The 27,032-nt window shown below is 42.6% G+C and overlaps 1 protein-coding gene across 1 annotated transcript in view; it reads left to right on the top strand.

The window, feature by feature from the left end:
- LRP1B (LDL receptor related protein 1B) overlaps nucleotides 1–27,032 on the top strand; it is a 1,076,743-nt gene that overhangs the window by 420,608 nt on the left and 629,103 nt on the right. Inside the window, exon 7 of the mRNA XM_054970106.1 lies at nucleotides 12,473–12,635. Within this exon, the coding sequence (XP_054826081.1) occupies nucleotides 12,473–12,635 (163 nt within the window). The remainder of the gene's footprint in view (nucleotides 1–12,472; nucleotides 12,636–27,032) is intronic.

The raw sequence follows: 27,032 nt of genomic DNA, 5'->3' as shown, positions 1-27,032 counted from the left end.
GGTTTTTTGGCCACTGTGTGACACAGAGTGTTGGATTGGATGGGTCATTGGCCTGATCCAACATGGCCTCTTTTATGTGCTTATGTTCAAAAAACCTCTGGGACTGGAATGGCATGCCTCTGAGTAAAATGATGATCCCTGGGTTTATCAGAAGGGCTTTGACACTGGAATGACAGAAGCCTGAGTGGAATGACAGTCCCTGTGAGTATCAGAAGGGCTCTGGGACTGGGATGACATGCCCCTGAGTGGAATGACGTTCCCTGTGAGTATCAGAAGGGCTCTGGGACTGGGATGACATGCCCCTGAGTGGAATGACATTCACTGGGAGTATCAGAAAGGCTCTGGGACTGGAATGACAGGCCCCTGAGTGGAATGACGGCCCCTAGGTAGAGAATAACTGTTTTTGGACTAGAATGACAGGCCTCAGAGTGGGATGACACCCCCTGTGTGTAGCAGAAGCAGTGTGGAACTGAAACGATAGGTTCCAGAGTGGAATGAAAGCCCCTAGGTGTAGCAGAAGCATTCCGGGTATGGAATGACAGGCCTCAGTATGGAATGACAGCCCCTGGGGGTAGCAGATGTGTTTTGGGAGTAAAATGACTGGCGTCAGAGTGGACTGACACCCCCTAGGTGTAGCAGAACTGCTCTTGAACTGAAACAACAGGTTCCAGGGTGGCATGAAAGCACCAAGGTGTAGAAGGATCTGGGAGTTGAATGAAAAGCCTCTGGGTGTAGCAGAAGTGTCCTGGGACTGCAATGACAGACCCCCAGAGTGAAATGACAGCCCCTCAGTGTAGCAGCTGTGTGTTTGCTGCTGGCTTTTCCCCTCCCTTCCTCCCATCCTGATGCACTTTTGATCCAAAATGGCAGGGAAGCTGGGAGGGAATGAAGCACCAGCATTTTAACGCTTTCCTAGTTTCACTAAAAAAAAAGAGAGATAATATAACAAGTTGAAAAGTACGTTTCCCCCAGAACACCACTACCGATTGCCTCTCCAGTGGGCAAGGGACAGCACAAGCAGCAAATACCGGAGTGGGGGGTGGGGTGGGCTCCATTATTGCAACATTGCCACACTTGTGAAATGATTTTTTTAAAAACTGACGTCAGCTCCAGCCCCCACAAAATGCGGCTCCAAACATACACATATGAACTCATCAGCAGTCAACAACTTGCCTTGACGTTGTGCAGAGCAGAATGATGCTACCCCAAGCTGTTTCAGCACCAATCGACGTGAATGCTTAGCATCATCAGCTTAAAGTGTGCCATGCAGAATGGACCATGGTGCTTGTGGGCACTAAGGCACCAGGTAAAATTTTCCAGGTACCCATCAAGTATTTTAAGAAAGAGAGGGGCCAGGTGGGACTTTTGCCCAGCAAGGCTACTGATCAGCTGTGCGGATTTTTAAAATCATTCCTTTGGTAGAAGCAGCCACCACATTAGAAGAATCTTCACTGTGTGAGTGAAAGTACACTGTGGCCATTCTTTCCTGGCTGGCTCACCTGTGTCTGCACCCACCTTGGTGTGTCAAAATTACAAAGGGGCCTGCAGGCTCAAAAGGTTGAGGAGTCCTGGACTATTTATTTGTTAATGTTATTGGATTTATAGTCCACTCTTGTGCTCGCTTCGGCAGCACATATACTAAAATGGGATTTATAGTCCACTCTCCCTGCAAGCGGGATCAAAGCGGATAATAACAAACTAAATGCATAAAGAGATAAAATAGTAAAACCATAAAACAAGATAAAAGCATAAATGCAGTTTGTTAACGGTTTCTAAACTAGAGTTTGAGATGGGATTTTTCACAAGAGAGTCTAAGGAGGGTGCTTTGGGTCAGTGGTGAACAAAGTGAGCAAAAGTGAGCAAAGAACTCAGGCAGGGTGTGACACGTAATGGGAACAGGAAGGTCTGGGAGGGTGCAGAATTGGAAAGGAGAGGAGGAAGGGAGACATGGGCAGGATTTTTGCTTGAAAATAGAGGAAGTGGCTCATATCAACCTCATGAAAGCATAAGTAAACAGAGGAGCTGAAATGAAGGATAAATATACAGATGGAACTGATTCGGTGATAGCTACACATCTTCTAGAAATAATTAAAATGGAAAGTATTTAATTCCACTTTCTCTACTCCCAGGGGCTGTCATTGCACTCATGGCGCTGTCATGCCAGTCTCACAGCCCTTCTCCTACCCCTAGAGTCCATCATTCCACTCAGGGGCCTGCCATTCCAGTGCTACAGCCCTTCGGCAACACCCTGAGTCTGTCCTTGGAATCAGGTTCCTATCATTCCTCTATAAGAGCCCTTATGCTACACCTAGGGGCCCACATTCCAATCGGGCCTGTCATTCCTGTCCCAGAGCCCTATGGCTACACCTAGGGGTCGTCATTCCACTCAGGGGCCTGTCATTCCAGTCTCAGAGCACTTCTGCTGCACCCAGGGGCCATTACTCCACTGAGGGGCTGTCATTCCACTCCAAGAGGCCTTCTGTTATTCCCAGGGATCATCTTTTTATTCAGAGGCATGTCATTGCAGTCCCAGAGCACTTTGGCTACACGCAGGGGCTGTTACTCCACTCAGGGGTCTGTCATTCCAATCCCAGAGCCCTTCTGCTATTTCCAGGGGCTGTCATTGCACTGTGGGGCCTGTCTTTCCAGTCCCTGTATAGTCTGTCTGGGCTCAGAGATCTTCCTCGAAAATCCATTCCACATTTTGTTTGCAATTTTTTTTGCTGTAATGTATTTCAATGGAGCCCATGCAAGTAAATTGGCATTCTTGTTTCCCATAATTTACAATGGGCCTTCCGGCCTCTCCCATTATCCCGCTAGGGAGCGTCATTACTCTCTGGAGGCCGACCTTCTCAGAGGAAGATTCTTCGACTCCATCCCAGGTTTTCATTACAACTTTTGGGTGCTGCGAGGCAATGCCAGCCAGTTGGCTTTTGCAACTCCGATTCTCTGTACTGGAAGTTTCCTTGGGGTGGCCTCTTTGGGGGCCTGTAACTCAGACATCCTTAACCAAACTTGGAGGGTGGATGGAGGAGAGGCTGCTGAAGATTCTTTGTGAGTTTGGGCTGTCTGTGTGTGAAGGGGCAGAGCCAGGGCCCCAGAAGTGATGTAACCTGGTTCACGAACTGGGCTGGTCTGTTTAAAAGTTTGTGGTCTGTGAAAATCAATGGACCACAGACCAGCGGTCCATGCCCTCTTCCCGGTCCTTGCTCACCTCTACTCAGCAGAATGTACCAAGAAATATTTGAATCAAGGAAGAATTTTAAAAAGCTTTATTTCAGAAGCTTTATTAAACTGGGTATAGGAGTCAACTTGCCTGACAAACTAGAGGGCTGTAAAATTCAAAGAAGTTTAATGTCTTTTATTTCTTTGCTGCGAGAGAAACACTGCAGAGATTAAAAGCTCTGTTCATTAAAAATGCATCTGCTAGTTAAGTAGGTTTTTCATTTACTTAGAAAAAAAGTGTGGTATGTGCTTTTTAGGCTGAGGCAAACTTTGATAATTCATTGCAACTTTCCTCTCTCGAAAGCATTAGGTCATTTATAATTCACAAGCAGGGAACACAAACAAAAAGACAGACACAAAACACAAAGTGCAAGCAATGTTTCAATATATGAAGTACACAACACATGTTTTGTAGCTGTCAGATGTAGTAGCTGAAAGAACACTGAATTTGGAAGTTGCTCAAGTGCAAGTAATATATTGACCTGAAAGATATTGTTGTTCAACTCAGGTGAACCATTGCATGTAGTGAGATCTGCCCCTCCTTTTTACAATAATGTTATAAAAACACCAAACTTATCTTTATTGATTATTTTGTTATCATCATTTGGGGCATATTTGAAATGGAAAAGTCTGTTTAATAATAACTTAATTTTCACCAATATTTACATGTTGCTGTTAAAAATGTGGGCAAATGGATATCTCCACCTCCTCCTCTTGAAACAGAATATTGACTTTTAGCAGAATACTGCTATTCTTACAATGCTGAAAGCCTGACATTTGGATTATTATGTGATCAGTGCACCTGTAAAAACAACTGCTATGCATTCTTTCCTATTTTGTGGATATATTGGAGCTGGGTAGGCATGATATGAATGCAAGGGGAAGAAGAGTTAGGTAATATCCACTCTGCCTGTTATTGTCAGCAGCCTCCTCTCTTAGCTCATTGATTACAATGAACTAGAAAATAATGGATTTTCTGTTTGGGGTTTTTAAAAAATGAGAAATATTCCTTGATTTTTTAAAAATTCATGGTTTTTAAAATTATTTTACTCTAAGATGATATTGCTTTACCAGATTGCATTCATGTGAAGCAATTAAAGAAAAATATTTCTACTTCCAAGAAGTATAAATGAGAAGACATTATTTTATATTATTTTGGTTTCCTTCCCTAGGGTGATCTAGCAGAAGGAATGTAAAATCTCTCCCTTGGAAATCAATGTGGCTTAAAAGGATCTAGTCTCTTGGTGCCAGTGGATATTATACAAACCAAGTCTCTCCTTCCTGACCCTCAAAAATAACATCATCTCTCTCTCTCCTTGCCCCTTCTCAAATGAAATAAGATCATTTCTTTTTATAGAAAAATATCCTTCATTTCAAATTATGTATGAAAAAGGAAATTCAATTATGTCTAACACTTCCATGAAGACATCAAAACTTTTAAATTCATCAATATAATCTGATATTTTAATCTACATTTCCAGTATGGAGGTGATTGGTCAGGCTAAGTATTTCTCTTTCACCAACAAATCTGCATTGTAGAATAACAGGTTAATGAATAAATAGGATCATTTGTATTTCCAAAGGCATTTCAGTGCTTAGGGTATAGCACTAACATAAAATACAGACGAGAGAAAGCATAATCTCATTCTAAAATTTTCATATATTTAATTTTGAACATACCTCAGACTGCAAATCGAAAAACCCACAAGACGAGGAACAGGAAGGGAAGATGTGGAAAAATCACATGGTGGGGTTAAAAATCTTGCAAAATGAGTTGTTTATATCACTGGTTGGGTTTGTCTTATGCCAGCTGTTGGCACATTACTTCTCAAACTTGCCCCATCACTGCTCTCCTTAAGACAGCAAAATACTTTGAGCTGGACCTTAATGTCACTAGAAGACTGGATAAGGAAGAATATCCACAATATAGAAACTTGTAATGTGAGGAGTGGGGCATATGCGTGAAGGTGTTATGTATATATAACATCCTCAAACAACTTTCTGATGTTGTTCATTGTTACGCATCAAGTGGAAGTTTTACCCTAAGCAAGTTTTATTCTGGCATGAGACTGCTGATAAAGCAACATACAAATGATTCCGTATAAGTGAGTGTCATGAGGTGATATTGTTGTTGCTGTTATTATTATTTATAGTCCATGTTTCTCACTGAGATCCAAGGCACATTATGCAGTGCAAGTGAAATACAATATAATCAACAACTAGGGCATTCACTGAACAAGTACAAAAATAAACTATAGTTAGGACATTCAGTGAAACATGGTAGCAGACAGTACCAGGATATGGTAGCAGAAAAATTAAGAACAAGCATAAAACCAAGCACACAGATAAAATCTTTCTGAACCAAAGCAAAACTAATTTTTGCTAATTTAAACAAAGCATGTGCTCCCGCCCCCAGCACGTCCTCCGGCGCCCCGCGCCCTAAGGCAACCGCCTACCTGGCCTCAATGGGCGTGCCAGCCCTGTGCCCAACTGCAGGGTGATTCTGCAGAAGGCCCTGTGCAGATGAGCAAAGCTGTCCTGGTAGAACATAGGGAAAGAGGCAGTTTTGCAGATATGAGGGACCAAGGCCATGAAGAGCTTTGAACGTAAAAGTCATGGCCTTGAATTTAATTCGGTAACTGATGGGATGATTTCGTCTAACGTTGTTCTATTAACCATGCAGTCCATCTCCTAATACTGTAATAATCAGTGCTGAACATGCTATGCCCTTCATAAAATTCTAATTGGTAAGAGTACATAAAAGATATGCTATTTTATTCTAGAAACCTCTGTTCCAGTGCATGGTAGACAAAAATTAACTGAATGTTTCTTTACTTTTTCTATAAAAATTCCTATGAGTGGCATTCCACGTCTTTCCTAGACAAAACATTCCATAATTCCACATTCTGAGTTCTGTTTAGTGGTACAAGGTAAAACCAACCTAAAATCATTGTTATACTTTCCAGATTAAACTGCCCACCCTTAGCAATTGCTGGAGAAAGATTCTGAAACAGGTATTTCTATGTCATATCACAATAAAACCCTGTGTTTCTAACTCTTGCAGCAACAGCAAAGGAAGGTCAAAATATCACTTCTGAATTAAAAGGGAAGAGGAGCTGGAGGAGAAAGGTTATAATAGAAGTGACAGCTGTGAACAATACAATACAATGTCTATAAGGGAGATTGCCAATGTCGTATTCTGTTTTTTTTCTCCCAAGTAAAGTCTTGTTTATAATAGAGTATATATCATGGCGTGGGCGGGGGGCGGGGGGCGGAATCCAGCCTCCCATTATCTACTAATCTTGTTGGATTCAAATCTGGACTCAAATCTTGATTATCTAGTATAACTGTGTGAGCATAGGATACTTGAAAGGAGCAAATGATAATTTAATACATCTCTTATTTATTTAAGAAAGGTGTTCATTAGAAGTAGTTTCAAATTCTAAAGAGAAAAAAACCCTTTATAATCTGTTTATATGTTTCTGACATTATCAATTCAGAAGCACAGAAATACATTTGAGTTTGGAAAAAAAAATTCTTTGACATCTCTCACAGGACTGTGACAGCCACTACTTGCAAGGAAAGCTGGCTATGGCTCTGACTGAGTCAAAAATTGACATCATAGCTATATATTTTAGTTATCCAGCTGGATGGACAGCTAGACAGATACACATTTTTAATACCATAATTCTCCCATGTTCTCTCATCTAAAGGAAACCAAAGCCAGGAAGCATTCTCTCTGGGATTTCTCAGTGCTAACAGAAATGGGACACATGCAGTATAAATCCACGTACCATATTTGCAACGTTGTGCTCCTTTCCCTGCTCCTTAAAACGCTTCATTCACTGTTTTTTCCCTAAAGGTTTAATTTACTCCACCTTTGTAAAAGCAGTGCTCCTGTAGCACTTAAAACAAGTCCTCTGCAGTCCTCTGCAATCTGTTCATAACCGTCCCAACTCTCCAAAAGGGCCATCCTTTAACAAGTTGCAAGCACCACACCAAATGTTTCTTTGCAGTTGTCCTGATAGTTATGTTCTGGCCTCATGTGGCTTGAGATCAAGCTGAAAAACGTAATATATGGTTATTCTGGCTAAAATTATAAAACCTTGATACATTGACAGTGTGGTGTAGTGGTTAGAGTGTCAGGCAAGAATCTTGGAGACCCAAGTTTGAATTTTGACCCTGCTATGGAAGCTTGCTGGGCAACCTTGGGCTGCTCACACACACTCAGCCTAACCTACCTTACACGGTTGTTGTGAGAATAAAATGACAAAGCAGAAAATATTATGTGTCCCTATTGAGGAGAAAAGTGGGGTTATAAATGAAGGAAATAAATTATAACAACATCTATTCAGGGCTTCAGAGCATGTTTTTGAAAGGTGTAATTAAGTTTCCATAGAAGCAATCTGATACCAGTTATTGTATTTCTTTGCAGCTTTATGACTATGGTGCATAGCTAAAAATACCAGATATCAAAGATCATGAGTCTCTAATTGAGGTGGCCACAGTCCGGAAAACGGACCTAAATTAGACACGGTCTGGCCTGGTTCGTGGTTTGCGAACACACAGTTTGTGGGACTCACCTTTTTCACGAATTTTGATCTGTTGGTCCATGGTCCGTTGGTCCATGAGTCCAGACATCCTGGCACCAATCTATCAGTTCCCTAGACAATGGAGATGTCTGCAGACCTTTTGCAGACCTTTTTACCTTAAAAACTTTAGGCAGCTCTGCCTGCCAAGCAGAGAGCTCTCATTCTGCTCTATGGAGCAAGGAGCAAGAATGAATTCCCTAGGCAATGGAGGGGTGGACGTTCTGCAGCCAATCTTATCCCTCAAAACCTTGATAGGCAGCTCTGCCTGCCAACCAGAGAGCTCCCATTCTTCTCTATGTGAACAAGGAGCAAGAATTAATTCCCTAGGCAGTGGCTGGGGAGGTGTCTGTGTGGTGAGTGAGGGGGCTCTTCCCTCACTCCTTTCTAGGGGTGTGCAAGCCAAAAATTTTCGGCTATAGCCGAAAGTAGAAAGCCGAAAGAAGATTCTCTATCGTTAAAGCCGAAAGCCGAAACAAGAATCTCTTTCGGCTTTCGACTTTCAGGATTCTTTCGGCATTATTTCGGCATTCTTTCGGCTTTTTTCTATGGGAAAATGCCTCCGTCTTCCAGGACGCCTGGAGGAGGCATTTTCCCACCGAATAAGCCCAAAATTGGTGGGGACCTTCCTCTAACCCTTCTCTAACAACCACCCAAGTTTCAGACAGATTGAACTTTGGGGGGGCCATGTTATGGCCCCCCAAAGCAGGTCCCCCCATCCTCCCATAAGAAAGTGAAGGAGCAGCATATTGTTAGCATGCTGCTGCTCATCTTTCTTCATTATTTCCTATGGGGAAAAAATGAAGAGGCAGGCTTCCTTTGCCAGGGGTGGCATTTTGCATGCAAAATGCCCCCTTACCCTTAGAGGCCCTTCTCCCACCCCTCCTCCCACCCCCCACCAAGGCCCAGCCTGCTCCCACTTGGGGGGGCCATTTCATGGCCTCCCCAAGTAGGTGCTCTAATCTCTACCACTGACAGCTGGGGGAGGCTTGTGTTGCCAGGGGTGGCATTTTGCATGCAAAATGCCCCCCAACCCTCTGGGGCCCTTCTCCCACCCCTCATCCCACCCCCCACCAAGGCTCAGCCTGCTCCCACTTGGGGGGGGCATTTCATGGCCTCCCCAAGTAGGTGCTCTAATCTCTACCACTGACAGCTGGGGGAGGCTTGTGTTGCCAGGGGTGGCATTTTGCATGCAAAATGCCCCCCAGCCCTCAGGGGCCCTTCTCCCACCCTTCCCCCCACCCCCCACCCAGGCTCAGACTGCTCCCACTTGGGGGGGCATTTCATGGCCTCCCCAAGTAGGTGCTCTTTTCTCTACCACTGACAGCTGGGGAAGGCTTGTCTTGCCAGGGGTGGCATTTTGCATGCAAAATGCCCCCCAGCCCTCTGGGGCCCTTCTCCCACCCTTCCTCCCACCCCCCACCAAGGCTCAGACTGCTCCCACTTGGGGGGGGCATTTCATGGCCTCCCCAAGTAGGTCCTCTCAGCCCCTAAAGTCCACCCCTTACAGCCCCACACAAACCCAATTCCCCCCCAGCTGCCACACACAGATCCAAATCCCCACATTAGCCCCTCACAGACCCAAATCCACCCCCACCTGCCCCACACCCATAACCCCAGGAACAGGCTGGCAAAGGCCAGCCCTCTCCCTTTGTTCCCTATGCTGGGAACTTCTAAACTCTCTTTCCCTGGGCAATTCTGCACAGCCCAGGGGTGCCACAATGGTGGGCACACTTCTGAGTGCCAGCTGGTCCCTGTGAAAGAGCACCTGAACCACAGACACCCTCCCTCAAATTCCCCCACCACCTACAGAGATGGCTGGCCAGCCAGCCCCATTGTTCCCTATGATGGGAACCAACTGCACAACAAAGAATAAAACAAGAACAACACAAAATAAAGTTTTAAATTTTTTTTCTCCCTTCCAAAGTACAAGTAGGCAAAGCATTATGACACATTACACCAGCAGTCCCCCACACAGAAAAATAACACAACTCACTTAACATCAGAGAATCACAAAGCACGATTCCTGTCAAAAACACTTTATTTCTTGAACAGCTTTAGGTTACACAGCAGGGGGGAACACCAAAGGGCATGGCAGCACTATCTTACACAAAAATAACACAACTCACTTAACATCAGAGAATCACAAAAGCACAATTCCTGTCAAAAACACTTTATTTCTTGAACAGCTTTAGGCTACACAGCAGGGGGGGAACACCAAAGGGCATGGAAGCAGTATCTTACACAAAAATAACACAACTCACTTCACATTAAAGAATCACCCCAAAAAATTGCTGTCAAAAGCACTTTATTTCTGTAACTGCTTTAGGTTACACAGTAGGAAGGCACCACAGAGCAGGAAAGCAGTGTACTACACAAAAATAACACAACTCACTTCACATCAGAGAATCACACAAACACAATTGCTGTCAAAAACGGTGAAGTGGGTTGTATTATTTTTTGTAGTACATTGCTATCATGCCCTGTTGTGTCCTCCTACTTTGTAACCTAAAGCTGTTCAAGAAATAAAGTGTTTTTGACAGGAATTGGGCTTTGTGATTCTCTGATGTTAAGTGAGTTGTGTTATTTTTGTGTAAGATAGTGCTGCCATGCCCTTTGGTGTTCCCCCCTGCTGTGTAACCTAAAGCTGTTCAAGAAATAAAGTGTTTTTGCCAGGAATTGTGCTTTGTGATTCTCTGATGTTAAGTGAGTTGTGTTATTTTTGTGTAAGATAGTGCTGCCATGCCCTTTGGTGTTCCCCCCTGCTGTGTAACCTAAAGCTGTTCAAGAAATAAAGTGTTTTTGACAGGAATCGTGCTTTGTGATTCTCTGATGTTAAGTGAGTTGTGTTATTTTTCTGTGTGGGGGACTGCTGGTGTAATGTGTCATAATGCTTTGCCTACTTGTACTTTGGAAGGGAGAAAAAAAATTTAAAACTTTATTTTGTGTTGTTCTTGTTTTATTCTTTGTTGTGCAGTTGGTTCCCATCATAGGGAACAATGGGGCTGGCTGGCCAGCCATCTCTGTAGGTGGTGGGGGAATTTGAGGGAGGGTGTCTGTGGTTCAGGTGCTCTTTCACAGGGACCAGCTGGCACTCAGAAGTGTGCCCACCATTGTGGCACCCCTGGGCTGTGCAGAATTGCCCAGGGAAAGAGAGTTTAGAAGTTCCCAGCATAGGGAACAAAGGGAGAGGGCTGGCCTTTGCCAGCCTGTTCCTGGGGTTATGGGTGTGGGGCAGGTGGGGGTGGATTTGGGTCTGTGAGGGGCTAATGTGGGGATTTGGGTCTGTGTGTGGCAGCTGGGGGGGAATTGGGTTTGTGTGGGGCTGTAAGGGGTGGACTTTAGGGGCTGAGAGGACCTACTTGGGGAGGCCATGAAATGCCCCCCCCAAGTGGGAGCAGTCTGAGCCTTGGTGGGGGTGGGAGGAAGGGTGGGAGAAGGGCCCCAGAGGGCTGGGGGGCATTTTGCATGCAAAATGCCACCCCTGGCAAGACAAGCCTCCCCCAGCTGTCAGTGGTAGAGATTAGAGCACCTACTTGGGGAGGCCATGAAATGCCCCCCCAAGTGGGAGCAGGCTGAGCCTTGGTGGGGGGTGGGAGGAGGGGTGGGAGAAGGGCCCCTGAGGGTAAGGGGGCATTTTGCATGCAAAATGCCACCCCTGGCAAAGGAAGCCTGCCTCTTCATTTTTTCCCCATAGGAAATAATGAAGAAAGATGAGCAGCAGCATGCTAACAATATGCTGCTCCTTCGCTTTCTTATGGGAGGATGGGGGGACCTGCTTTGGGGGGCCATAACATGGCCCCCCCAAAGTCCAATCTGTCTGAAACTTGGGTGGTTGTTAGAGAAGGGTTAGAGGAAGGTCCCCACCAATTTTGGGCTTATTCGGTGGGAAAATGCCTCCCCCAGACGTCCGGGAAGACGGAGGCATTTTCCCATTGAAAAGCCAAAAGAAAGCCGAAAGAATCCCGAAACGTTTCGGCTTTTTTCTTTCGGCTACCCGAAACGTTTCGGCATTCCCCGAAACGTTTCGGCATTCCCCGAAAGAAGCCGAAACACTTTTGTTTCGGCATTCTTTCGGCATTCTGAATGCCGAAACGCACATCCCTACTCCTTTCTGTTTGATTTTGCCTCATTGCAACTTTTTGGTGCTGCTAGCCAATGCAAGTCAATTGGCATTTGTGACTCTTCTGGAAGTTTTCTGGGGACAGTCACTTTGGAGGTCTGTAACTCAGACGTCCGAAATGCAATGGTGACCAAACTTGGAGGGTGGCTGGAGGAGAGGCCACTGAAGATTCTCTGTGAGTTTGGGCTCTCTGGGTATGAAGGGGCAGAGCCAGGGCTGCTGAAAGTGATGGACCATGGACTGATGAACCGGTCTGCGAACCAGGCAGGTCTGTGAAAAGTTCATGGTCTGTGGTCCGTGAAAATTGATGGACCCCGTCCCATGGTCTGTGGGGTTTTCCTGGTCTGGGCCCACCTCTAGTCTCTATATTTTTCGTAGTAAATAACTGAAGGAAAAGGATTGTCTGTTCTTCCTTGTTCTCAAGGAATTCATTAACATCTTTCAAATCTACAGTCTTTCCATTGATATATTATGTGAATATAGTTATTCTCATGGAAGTAGCACAAGTAATTTAACATTGTCTTCATTGTTACAGATATACAGCAAATGGCAGTTGATTGGCTTACTGGAAACTTCTACTTTGTGGATCGTATAAGTGACACAATCTTTGTGTGCGACTACAATGGAACTGTCTGTGTTACACTGATTGACCTTGACCTTCATAATCCCATGTCAGTAGCTGTGGATCCAAGTTCAGGGTAAGACTTTTAGTGGTATTTGATGTACAATGCATATCTGTCCACCAAAGACAAAGAAAAGCAAATTACTATAAAATTATTCATTTTCAAGCAATGGATACCTCTTCAAACTGATTATTTCTCACTTGAAAAAAGTGCTGCCTAGATTTCTTGAAAAAGGAAGTTTTGACTCTCAAAAGCTCATACCATGAAAATTTTGTTGGTCTCTTAGGTGCCACTGGACTCAAATCCTGATCTTTTACTTAGGTGTTTTACCTTCAAATCTTTTGAGAATCTTTATTTCCAGTTTTGCATCTGCCTTTTTACCCAAGAGACAGTAGATGGAGATGTATATTTGGCTGCCTGGATCCAATGACCAGAACAAATATTTTGTTGTGCCCGAATGGGCTTGGGGGTTATGTGTCTCAACAACCATGTCTCATTCCATGCTGTTTTGCTAAGCACATAAAACACTGTGAATGGCCAAAGAGGGTCTTTTTCAGGCAAAAAAACAACAACCATTCCACTGGGCACATACAAGCCTTGGCATGTCTAGAGTACCTCTTCAGAGTTCACTCATCATTTTATTGCTGCAGTATCAGAATTCCAGTGACTTTTGTGACTGAGAAAAAATGAATGAGGTGATTACTAGCCACAAGATGCTGGTTGGTTGGTGCACACTAGAGAGTCATCATGCTGTGGTTTAGGTCAACCATGGCATTCACTTAATGACTTTTTACAAGTCATATCTCAAGATGATCTAATTCACAGGAATGTCATGAGGTAGAATACACTAGCTTCGGGTTTATTGCTCTAATCTCCTTGGCGGAATGGCTGTATACAAATGATAAGTAAACAGAAATTTCTACAAGGTAGACATGCTTGTCTAACAATCCATAAGTTTCTCTGAGAAAATATAAGATTAATGATAGAAGATATTATGCTGGTGAGCCCCAATAACTGGCTTCATTTGTAATTAGTCACTGAAAAGCATTTAAGCTTTTGTTTGCTTCTGTTTTGTTTGCTTTTTGACTTGTCAAAAAGTCCTGCATGTTGAATCTCAATCAAACTTTTATCTATGATAATGTTGTTGACAACCACTATCTCTGGTTTGTGGGAGCATTAGGAATTAGTATGAATTGATATATGCCTTAAGATGTAAAACTTTGCAGAGCACAATCAGTTTTAAAGATTTTAAAGTGTTTTCATTATTATGGTCTTCAAGCTTTTATATCTTATTGCACAAACAAATTTACAAACATTTGAAAAGGAAAGTGAAATATTGAGAAACTCTGATTCTTCATTTGATCTCTTTCCCATAAATAAGTGAGTAATCAAAGCAGCTATAGCAGGCCATGTTGTAATATGTCGGTACTTTGGATGCCTGGTTTTTGTGAAATAGCTATTTCATTGTTGTCATTTTATTGATCTATAGACAGTGAAGTCTGTAGTGGCTGGTAGAACACATCTCTCAAGCTATAAGCCTCTGTTCAATAAATAGGAAAAATATTTACTGCAGAAACAGCTTGTCATCCATATGTGGACTTTTGTCACTCTTTACTTAACGCCTGATTGAATATTAAGATGAATCATCACAATGGGTTTAACTTTGACAAGAACAGCTTGCATGTAAACTTTGCAAATGAGGCCATATAATATAATTTGTGAATAAAAGCTGCATTTGTGTTCTCAACAGATGGTAAACTTGACTTGATCTGACTGGAATGATGTTTCAAAAGAAATTAGTAAAAGAATTTGTATTTAAACTGATTTGTTTAGTAATTCTTTTAACAAAGGATAAAACATTTTTTCAAATGGTTTAACATTCTTTTCAAGTATATTTGCTTCCATGGTGTCTTTGGGTTTAAGGTGATGAGTTCTAATATTCCTGGTCTGTTAGTTAGGGATCCCATTCCCCTGGAGGGAGTGGGAGATCCCCAGCTTGCACCCTCTGCCTCCTGGCCATTGTGGAGGGGGGGGGGAGGTGCAGGAATGGGCCTTCCAGGTGCACTCCTGGGGTAGCGCGATGACATCACTTCCCGGGAGTGATGTCATCATACCACCTCGAGAGCACTCCTGCAAGTCATAGCAGGCCTATTTGGGCCCTAAATGCTAAGAAGGAACAGAAGGTAAGTGCAAGCCCCCCCCCCACTCCTGCCAGGAGGGTAAAGGGACCAGGCAGTCAGTATCAATGGATGCTTTGTTTCCCTCAAAGACTTCCTGAATTAAATTTGCTCCTCTGGAATAGAATATAACAATCTAGAAAACCCATGTTATTCCCCCACCCCTGAATGTACAGTTTTCATTTTATAGAAAACAAAGACATATTATAAAAAGAACTTTGCGGGTGGACTATGGAGGTGGGACTCAGAGCCCATTCAAATATAGCATTGCTTCTTACCTGTTCTTTGAATTTATGTATCTCAGGATCCAAGCTGTTGTTATTGTTATGCAATACCAGTACAAATCTTAAAACTGTGTAATGCTCTCACTTCTTTCATTGCTACTTACATTCCCCTTTTTCAGTTTTTTTTTTACATTTTATCTTTTTATTATCAAAATACCATGGTAGAATTTCTATATGAATGTACTGTATTATTGTGCCCTTACCTGTATTATAATGAATAGTAGTTTTATTTCTTTATTAGATTTTTAATAAAAATCCTTCATAAGAGTGCATTGCAAATGAAGCATGAAATGAATGGCATATATAAATGTATGTACAACACTTTATTAAAGTTGTCTGCATTTATCATCCTTGTACATATAATTACAAAATATGTATATTTTTACATTTAGCTTGTTCAACGGGATGTTCCCATAAGGTGTTATGTATGTACTCTTACAAGATATCATCAGGCCTTAAAGTATCCAAGACTATCATCTTTTCACAGTTACTGCAAAGCATACTAAGAAATATTTGTGGTGTTTGTTAGTAAGCAGTGCGGCAATAAATGTATATCTGCCTTGAAGTTATTATAGGACAGTTCATATATTACGCTCATTTTGTTACTAGATCCCCTTGACAAATGATAGGCACTTTGTATCTATCAATTTAACACCTACAACATCCACAAACATACCCAGAAATCCAATCAGAATCTGAGCAGGCTAGTGCGTTGCATCAGCCCAACATCTCACTGATAGCATCATAGAATCATAGGGTTGGAAGGGACCTCCAGGGTCATCTAGTCCAACCCCCTGCACAATGCAAAAAAATTCACAATTTCTTCCCCCCCTCCACACACCCCAGTGACCCCTGCTCCATACCCAGAAGATGGCAAAATACCTCCAGGATCCCTAGCCAAACTCACTGGGGGATAATTGGCATTGCCTTGGGCATGTAAGAAGGGATCACGAGAACAAAGCACTGATGTATTGCTTCTTGCCCTCCATCTAATGATTTGCCTAGGTTCATAGAATCAGCATTGCTGTCAGATGGCCATCTAGCCTCTGCTTAAAAACCTCCAAAGAAGAAGAGCCCATCACCTCCCGAGGAAGCCTGTTCCATTGAGGGACCACTTTGTCAGGAAGTTCTTCCTAATGTTTAGCCAAAAACTTCTTTGATTTAATTTCAACCCACTGGTTCTGGTTCGACCTTCTTGGGAAACAGAAAACAACTGTGCACTATCCTCTATATGACAGCCCTTCAAGTACTTGAAGATGATTATCATATCACCTCTCAGTCATCTCCTCTCCGGGCTAAACATACTGAACTCCCTCAACCTTTCCTCGTAGGATGTTATACAATAAAAAGTCCATGAGACTTCTTAGGCAGTACATCTTCTTCCACCTTTATAGAAGTCCTAGATCACATTAAGCCTGGTAGGAAGCTCAACATGCATCCTAACTCAGTGTAGGTAGGGTGGTAAACCTGTATCTGGATTTTACAACTTCATACTACATGTATGTGTAAAGTGCTGTCAAGTTACAATCGACTTATGGTGACACCAGCAAGGGGCCTTTGAAGCAAGTGAGAAGCAGAAGTGGTTTGCCAATGCCTTCCTCTGCAGAGTCTTCCTTGGTGGTCTCCTGTCCAAGTAATAACTCTGCTTAGCTTCCAAGATCTGACGAGATTGGGCTATAACATGCTGCCTTCCCTCTCACATACTACATGTAGGATAATGGAATTTCCATAATGGAATGTTCCTCCATTATAAAAACAACTTTCATGTTATAGTAAACAAAACAAAAAATGGAGAAGGCTTCTAGTATAGCCTTTTCCCTGACATCCTGATTTTCTATGTTTAAGAAGATTTATTCATTCCATCACATAAACTCATTCAGCTCATAATTAACACAGGTTTACCATCTCATCAGCTATTTTGTGGGAGTCTAGGTATAAGTTCTAAGGCCTTGGAGAGTGGGAGATTAAACACACTCCTCAGGCTTGTGTGAGAGCAAGGCCTACATCCCTGGTCTTACCAAAATGAAAGACAGAGACTAAACCCAATTTTGAGGCCACCTATGCTGCTTTGCCTTATGTTGAGAAAAAAGTGAGAAGGCAGAGTAGGAAGAATAAGGCACACAGGCTTCCCACCATATGATCCTGCTCCTCTTGTGAAGAGAGCCATCATAGTGCTACTGAATAGTACAAGGTGGGCTACTGCAGTGGAAAGCTTGAGCACCCTTTACTCCCCTCATTGCTTTCTCACTCTCTTCCTGACATAAGGTATAGTAGGCCATCTTGCTGTCACCTGAAATTCACGCATCATGCCAGAGAAAGAACAAGAGGACACGGAGGGAAGTAAAGGGTGTACAAGCTTCCCACTGCAGCAGCCTGCTCTGATTGCTCTGAGATTACCTTTTTAAGGCATTTACAGAGGCATATAGCATGTTTCGGCTTGGGGAAATGGCATGCGGGGAGGTAGTACCCCTTCCTCCCCCACACCGCAGTTCTGTACTGAATTGAGCTCTCCCTCAGTTTTAGAGACACATTCTTGTTCCTCAGACTTGATTCTTTAAAAACTGTAATGTTTAGTTTGGCTCTGATCTAGCCAGCAACACTGATTTGGAGTCCCCCTTCAGAACATTCATGGCCACTCTTGAGCAGGCTCCTGCAATGAGATTACTGGGCACTCTCATCTCTTCCATCTTGCTTTCTCTCCAGCATAAGGCATGTTATCCGCCCTGAGCCTGCTTGTGGGGAGGGCGAAATATAAATATGATAAAACAAACAAACAAACAAACAAACAAACAAACAAATAAATAAATAAGGCATGATTTGCAGCAGAAGTCTGCAAATCAGACTTATCCCCAGTATAAGGCCTGCTTTGCAGCAGAAGTCCCTAGTCTTTTTGAGCCTGTGGATACCTTTGAATTCTGACCAAGGGTTGAAGGTACAACAAAATTGCTGCCACAGGAAGCAGACCTAACAACAAAATGTTTGGGAGTGAGGGTATGCATAACTAGGGTTGTCGGCATCCTGTTGAATATTTGAAGAAACTTGATGGAACTTTTCTTGCTCTTAATAATTGTGTACTAAACTGCTCTTCATTGTTGTAATCTTTATTGTAAATTCATTGTAAATTTGTACATCGGGCAATATACCTTTTGGCTTGCTTCCTTTGTTGTTTTTGGTGCGGCATCCAGGTGGTGCCTGGAGGTCTTCCAGAATTACAACTGATTTCCAGGCAACAGAGGTGAGTTCCCCTGGAGACAATGGCAGCTTTGGAGGGTAGACTTTGTATCCCACTGTGGTCCCCCCTTTCAAACCCTGCGCTCCCTGAGCTCCACCCCCAAATCTCCAGGAATTTCCCAACCCAGAGTTGGCAACCCTATACAAAACTCTAATAGTATCTCTTGAACATTTCAGGCAGAAGCACTGCTTCACAGAATGCCTTTTAAAATTAACATACTGTTTAAAAAATTTCTTGTATACACACAGTTTATCTTCATTCACACAGTAAAGATTTTGTGTTGTGGTGGCAGCAGTTGCTGAAGCATTGTTGTTTTTAAATCTGCACAGCCAATCAGATCTCCAGTGAGCAATGCTGGGTAGAAGTTCCATATGATTCTATCTACATTCTAAAAACACTAGTTGGGTGCCAAGAAAGGTATTTGTGGGCCCCATGGTGCCCACAGGTACCACATTGAGGACCCCATCTTTACAGGGAAGTGACAGGCATTTCAAAGTCCCATTAATCACAGTAGGACAGACCTATGTACGAGTAGAGGTGGGCACGAACAGGAAAAAACCCCGAACACGATGTTCGTTGCCATCCATGAACAGGGAATCACGAACAACCATGAACATGCCCTTGTTCACGAACATGTTAGTGGTTGGCTGTTCGTGGGAGGGAGGGGGGAGACTTGGAAGGGAAGAAAGTCCCCTGCGTCGTTTGCAAACGGCGTGGGGAACCTCCTTCCCTTCAAAGTCTCCCTCCTTCCAGCCACCTGGAGGGAGGGGGGGAGACTTTGTCAGGAAACCCCTAACAAGTGGCTGAGTCGGGGGTGAACTGCCCCTCTCTCTGCTGTTGTGCAGCAGCAGGGAGAAAAGCATTTCACCCCAGCAGGCTGCACTCAGCTGCTTGTCAGGGGTTTCCCTGACAAGCAGCTGAGTGGGGGATTTAAATGTCCCTCTTCCTGCGCTGCGCAGCAGCAGGGAGAGAAAAATTTAAACCACGGCAGGCTGCAATCAGCCCTTGTCAGGGTTTTTCCCTGACAAGCGGCTGAGTCAGTGGTGAAGTGCCCCCGGGCTCACATTGGGGTTTCCAGGGCAACAGGAGTTCAGACAGCGTTCAGAAAGTCCGTGCCTACTGTTGCCAAGGGCATTGACTGAAAGACGCCAGACTGTCTGGCTTGATGAACGCCTGATGAACACCATGAACAGGGCTTGGAACGAACACATGTTCGTCGGGAATAGGGCCTCATGAACAGCTTGCTCGCGAACAGCTGATTGGGCTATTTGTGGCTTTTATTTTGTTCGTATTGCTGTTTTTGCCCACCTCTATGTACGAGTAAATATGTATAGGATGACTCTGTTAGCATTTTCACAGCCTGTAGGTTAGGATTTTTTTTTTAAATTTTAATGGTGGCTTCTCAAGTCATTCAGCCCCATCCTAGGTGATGAAGAAAAATGATAAAGGTGAACGGGGAATAAAGTAGCCAGGTATAATTGTGACCATGGATGTTCATGAATTATTGAGTGAGTACTGCTTGGTTAATATTCTGCAGATAAATCAAACCTGTAAAGGAAGTAACTCTCAGAAACCGTACAATTTTTTGGCCTTTTATCCCAGTCTCAGGAAATTTCAGCTGTGGAACCCTGCTCAGTTTCTGTGAGTTAAATACATGTAACAATTGGGATTTGCACACTGCAGTCAAATATGTATTATATTTTGTGGATTTTAATCTGAAAATAAACCCATTAATTATTTATTTCTGCCCTACATCCCTATACTTCAAAAGTAATATAATATTTCTGAAAAAATCAAAAAGCAAAGGAAGAATGGTTAAAAGAAAAATAAACTGAGAACTATTACTTAACCACTTAAGCTTTATGCAGCATCTCACTTTATCTTCTGTTCCAATTACTTTCAAGTAAAGAAGGACACATAGAACAGTGTAACTTAGCGATCTGTGTTATGGGCCATTTACCAAGGAGAAAATTAAATGGCAGCCATCTATTCTGAGAACTTTTTCAGTTTTTTCAGCAAGGATATACTGGGAGAAATGCCAACTCTCCCCTTCCCCCATGCCTGATAGAAAATAAATTAACAATCAGGATCATATGGTGACCGAAATCTGTGTTTTACAGTAATATATTGCCTCTTCCACTTCATTTGTATGAGATTTTTAAGTGCTCTTGCCTTAACTCATTGGTTGATAAATAGTACTAAGGGATTCATCTTTTTTCTGGGCACCAAGTACAAATGAGATTTATCATCACTGTTTTCCATTTTGTAAATTCATATTACTTGTATACTAGTGTTAGTACTTGTCACTTCTTGTGAGATAAGTAAATACTTTATCTGTAGCATCATTTAAAAGTTTGAACAATAGAATATGCTAGGGATGCTAGCACCCTGGTGAGGGATCTCTACCTCTACCTTTTGCTCCCCAGCCCCACTCATCTGGTCGGTGGGAGGAAAGGAGAAGGGAGGCAGGCTGGAGCATGAGGTGAAATGGCTTGATCATCAGGCTCTGGAAGCCTGATGATCAGGGCTGGTGCCAGGCTTTTTTGCGCCCTAGGCAAGGCTACCTACTTGCGCTCCCCCCCCCCTGCTAACCAGTTTTCAAAAACAGATGAATTGTAGGAAAAGTGAAAAGTACAAAACTTGATTTTGAATAATCCTGTGAATTGTGATGTTAAAATTTACGTCTCTTTAATGTGTCCATTTCAAGCACATCAAAATCTCATTTGCATGCCTTTTCCTTTGCAAATTTTGTCACCAATTCCTTCAGGTCAAGTGCTGATACTTAGGCATGTTCAATTGATATAGTTGCCAAACCAACTAGTCTCTTTTGCAGCACTGTTGAGCGTATACACATTTTTATAAGTTTGAGCTTTGAGAAACTGTGTTCACCACTTGACATTGACACTGGAAATGTGAGAATGATCACTAGAGCAACAGAAACATAAGGCACACTGTCCAGGAGTTTTTGTTGCAGTATGAAGAGAAGTACTCCTTGTGGTGGCATAGACTTTGGAAGTCTTTGAGCTATTGCTATAAGTTCACTCACAGCACAGATCTTCAGCATCAATATCTTTATTTCCATTGTGCATCAATGATTTTTGCAAATTTTTGCAGGCCTTAAGTACATCTTCGGAAATTTTTTGTTGATACTGTATATACCATACAGGAAGTCAAATAGGGCATTATATTGTTGTAGCTGTTGGAATCTCTCTTCAACAGATTGTATGGCCATGTCTAAGACAGAGTAAGAGAAAACCCATTTCTGTTTTGGATCTTGTGGTGCCTCTTCTTGGGCCTCATACTCAAACGGCTGTTTCTTTCTCCTTTTTCTAACTTGTTCTGTCTCAAAGTTTGGTAGTATTTCTAGCTCCTTTGCAATCTCAGTAGCATCTATCAAAACGAAAACCCTCATCACACCTGTAGCCCACAAGGTAATTCTTGGTCACTTGCAATTGGCTTGTAGCTAAATTTAAATCAGCTTCCTTATTTGGTAGTCACTTGCTTGTAGGATTAATTTCAAAAAGGATGTTGTACCATGTAAGAAGGGATGCCACACACTTGAACTTAAAAATTGCATCAGCAGGGGCCTTAGCTTCAATCTGAGAAATATTTCCAGATACATTTGTTAGGCTCTTGTTATCAGAGATCTCTATTAAAGCATCATATTTACTACCAAGATGATATCTCAGTGGTTTCAAAGCATCAATCCAACTCTCCCATCTTATTTGACTCAATGGTTTAACAGTTATGCCTGATACATGGCTAGTTAGAATTTGCCAACACTGAGTTGAACTAATTATAGATCTGCTGAAAACCAAATTGAAGAAACTTCTTGTTTCCAAACTTCATTTAGCAGCATCATTGACTACCAAGTTTAAAGAGTGTATATTGCGGGGCACAAAAAAGACACAAGGATTTATGTCTAGGACTATTTTTTGCATGTACAGCTTCCTCGGTGGTAGTTTCAACAAGGGTATAGTCATATTCTCATTCTTCAATTGCCTTATGTGTACAAAGGTATTTCCAGAAGAGCCCCTCTTGCTTTGCTTGCACCTTAGCACTTTCTGCTTTTTTGTTGGCAGAACTGAGCACTTTTTATCAGCCACAGCTCCCTATAATTATATTTTCTAAAGAAGTTTAAGATCAGTCCAGGGATAAGCTGAGACAGTAGTTAGCACAAACCCACTTTTAGTCCAAGCCAAGCAAGACCAGGAAACAGTTGTGTTTAGGAAAGAGCATATTGCATGAGAATGAAGCTAGCCAATCATGGGGTGAGCAATAGTGAGGTTATATTATGTCCAGGGCCAGATCGGGGGGGCAGGGGGGTGCCCCTGGCGCCACCAGGGAGGGGGCGCCGGGAGCAGCTGCCAGCTGCCAGAGGGTGCAGGCAGTAGCCCCCCGTGCCTCGCAGCCCCCTGCGCTGCCTTTCGCCTGCCCTGCAGGATGGGGTGGCCTGCAGGGCAGGCGAAAGGCAGCACACGGGGCTGCGAGGCCACCCATGCCATTCGCCTGCGGGGAGGCAAATGGGACGGGCAGCTTCCCAGCCCCGCACGCTGCTTCCGCCGTTCTTCCTTGTCTGATGACATCACCAAAGTGATGTCATCATGCAGCGCAGGGAGCACGCGCGCACTGCGCGCACGCGCGAGGTGGTTGGCCTAGGGTTGCCCCGGGCGCAGGCAACCCTAGATCCGGCACTGAGTATGTCAACCCTTGTCATGTGACCCTTCACTACAGGCTTTGCTGCTGGTGGAACAGATCATCTAGTGGAGTGGAGGATCCTTGAAAACTTACCACAATTGTATCCCGAGTATTAGTCCTCCTTCTGCTGCCCCCCTCCCCATTTATTAATTTAGCTTCATTTACAGGAGCTATAGTTGCTGAGTCCCAGTGGTTGTTATTGCTAACTTGAAGGAGAGCATTCATATAGCTTTAGGGAAAGTTGTGGGAACAGTTGTAAAGTTTTTAACGGAGAAGTATTTTTCCCTGCATTTTCTCCACTGCAGCAAGTATGCTGTGCAGATGGCTACAGGAAAGTTTCCATACTTTCCACCCCGTTCTTGAAACCATGAAGCTGTCTTTCACCCATTTCTTTCCAGACACAGCATAATAGCTGTGGAGATTTTAGTATTTTCCACTCTGACTCTCTTCTTGATGTTGCTGTGGTACAGTTTGATGTATGAAGTGGTTTATTTTCTTAGTTCTAGAGGCAATTTCCCGCCTTTTTACCTTTGTTTTCCATCTCCCTTCTTGATTTGCTTCCTCAAGTTGCTGAAAAGTTTCTTTTTGCAACATTAGAAGCTATTTCCCCGCCTTTTCTCCTGACTGGCACAACAGAGTGGTTGAAGCAAAGAAGGGAAAGTTCCCTGCAGGAAACAACAACACTCAATGTGCAAATACTCTCTTATTAATAAATACTTGATTTACAAAGTGCAAGTGCCTCTTACTTCTTTAAGCAATGTTACAAATTCATACACAGAATTCCTCAACATACAAATATCTACAGTCGGCGCAGTACACAAATAAACTGCTAGGTTTGATGTAAACTCAGTCCAGCTATAGTCCTTAGAGTACTTTCTTTCATTTATTTATTCCTTCTTCTCATAAAGTTCTTTCAATCCCAGGTTCCTCCAGGTAGGTGATACCATTCTCAATGTGGAGGGGAATGAAGGGCCGCCACGCTCAATCTGGGGCCGGCTACGAACACAGATTTCATGCCACCTTCTTCAGGAGTGTGTCACCTGTTGTTAACACGGACCTATGAATCTACTTTCCACTTTAATACTTCTCCAACCCTTATAGTTATCATCTTATACTCACATTCACCCTACGAGGAAACATCACCAATTCATTTCTCTCTTGTCCTGGATAATGAATAGACCTGCGTTCTCTTGCATATTCACCTCTACAGACTGCACCTTTAAATTCTACGCCAATTGATTGAGGACACTCCTTCTTAAAAATACAGCACGCCACATTGAACAATCACCATTACCCATGAACCACTCACAAAAAACAGTTTAAAGACAATTCATTATTCAGTCCCTTTGGCCTGACAGTATCAAGTTTATTTTTTTTAAAAAAAATTTATTGGATTAGAAATATTTTAATATCCATTACAATCAATTTCCTTTAAATATTCCAATTCTAACCCCCTCCCTTTCCCCCCCTTTTGATGACTTCCAACAGTTTTCCAACCCCTTTTCTATTTTCCCCTACTCATTTCAAACTTATTTCACCTATTAAACATATACTTTCACTCTCTTCTAAGCTTATCTATTATATCACAGTGCTATCTCTATTTCCCTTCCCATTTGACTTAACAACTAAATAATACATTTCTGGCATATATTCTTCAATAATCATTTTAGTAGCCTGTACTCTATCTTACTCATTCTGGTCTCGTCTATATGGGACAAACAATTTATCCCTCGTTATACATAGCTTTAAGTACATTATAAACATTGCATACCTTCAATATAAGTCAATCAGTTTAACTTCCTACTGTTTTAATTATCTAATTTCTCCATTATGCAACTCTATCCGAAATAGTCAGTCACTTTAACCCATATATACACATTCAGCATAAGTCAATCAATTTGACCCATATTCTGTATGCTACTGTATATTTTCCCCTCCTTTCTTATATTCATTCATTTTAATTATATAAATTCTCCATTATACCATTATCTGCCAGCAATGAAATTAATTCATTTCTGTCCTTATAGAACTTATAATAACACCACTATTACTTAATACTATATATAGTAGTCAAATAGAATAATTGCTTAGAAATTTTCAATTAACTCTCCTCCCCCCCCCCAGTATAGTCACTTCTCTCTTCTTTTGTTGTATTTCAGTAATTTTCAAACTGCCATAGTTCTCCTCCCACCTCCCATTTTTTCACCAAGTACTGTTTCAACTTCTCCCAATCCGTGTTAAACTGTCCTGGATCAAGGTCTCTCAATTTTCTTGTCATTTTATCCATCTCCGCCATGTACAGCAATTTGTAAATCCAGTCCTCAATAGTTGGCACTTCTTGTACTTTCCACTTTTGCGCGTACAAAAGTCTGGCCACTGCTGTCATGTAAAATAACAATGTCCTGTATTGTGCTGGAATATCCTCCATTCCCAAGTTCAGTAGCAGGAGTTCTGGGTTCTTATTAACTTGACATTGTAAAATCTCACTTATTACTCTTATTATTTCCTCCCAGTACTGCCTAGCTACCTCACAAGTCCACCACATGTGATACAAAGATCCCTCATGCTTTTTACATTTCCAGCATTTGTTAGACGTATTCAAATTCCCTAGCGCAATTTTCTTTGGTGTCAAATACCAACGATAAATCATTTTATAGACATTCTCTTTAATATTGGTGCATGTCGTGATCTTCAACGTATTTTTCCACAAGTATTCCCACGCCTCCATTGTTATTTCTTTATTAAAGTTTATAGCCTACTTCACCATTTGCACTTTAACTATCTCATCTACAGTGTACCATTTTAGCAACACCTTGTAGACCTTAGAGATTTCCTTTTTGTTTTCTTGTAAAATTACTTCCTCTAATTCCGAGTTCTCCATTCTTATCCCTCCCTTTGCAAAGTCCGAGTTGTAAAGATCTCTAATCTGTCTATATTGAAACCAGTCATAATTTGAAGACAACTCTTCTTGCGTCTTTAATCTTAATTTAGAAAGGTCTGTTCGTGTTATTTCCTTGTATGTTAAACATTGTTGTTCATTGTCAACAGTTCTCGGGTCTATTACTTCATAAGGAACTACCCAAGAGGGAGTTCCTTCCTGTAGGTAATTTCTATACTTCTTCCAAATTGTGAAGAGGCTTCTATGGCCTGACAGTATCAAGTTTATGAATCCAGAAAGCTTCTCGGCGGAGAAGCCAGATTTGTAATGAATCGCCACTACCTCTGTCGATGTCCTCCAGAATCATTACCTTGAGGGCATTCTCCGGATGGCCATGCTCCCTGTAATGTTGTGTGAGGGGGGCTTCCTGAATGTTGTTGCGGATGCGTGACATGTGTTCTAATACTCTCACTTTAACGGCTCTTGAGGTGCACCCTACATACAGCAATCCACAGGGGCACTCCAAAACATAAATGACCCCTTTTGTCTGGCAGCTGGCAAAATGGTCGATGACAATCCTATTGCCTTCTACAATAATTTCCTTGCCTTCCCAGAATACATTGCATACTTGACAGTGGCCGCATCTGAAATTCCCCCGTGGTAAGTTGTGTAACCTGTCTTTATCTTTAATGTCAGCCCATATCAGATCATCTCTCAAACTTTTAGTTTTGCGGAAGCCAGTTCTAGGTTTGAATTCACAGCCGCCTATGCCTTCGATCAGCTTCCAATGCTGGTACACTATCCTTTTGATCTGATTGGCTCTCGGGGTGAAATCCAAAGCCCAGACCATTCTATTTTCCTGGTCCTTTTCTGCCGATTCAAAAAGTGATTCCCTTCCTACGCTATTTGCCCTCTTCCAGGCTGTATGTATAACCTTTTGAGGATAGCTCCTTCTACTGAACTGTTCGCATAACTTCCTCCCATCTATGTCAAAATCAGTTACGGAAGAGGAGTTGTGCTTGATTCGTAATAATTGGCTAAAGGGAATGTTCTCGTGTAGGTGTCGAGGATGGAATGACTTACAGTGCAAGTATGAGTTCTTGTCAGTTTCCTTGTTGTAAGTTCTTACCTTGACCTCATTTCCTATCCCTCTGAATGTAATCACATCCAAGTAATTAATTTCATTTTTGTTGTATTGCCAGG

Source organism: Eublepharis macularius, chromosome 2 (genome assembly GCF_028583425.1).
Source record: "Eublepharis macularius isolate TG4126 chromosome 2, MPM_Emac_v1.0, whole genome shotgun sequence".
Classification (NCBI taxonomy): domain Eukaryota; kingdom Metazoa; phylum Chordata; class Lepidosauria; order Squamata; family Eublepharidae; genus Eublepharis; species Eublepharis macularius.
The sequence above is the reverse complement of the archived record's forward strand: the minus strand, read 5'-3'. Positions and strand labels throughout refer to the sequence as shown.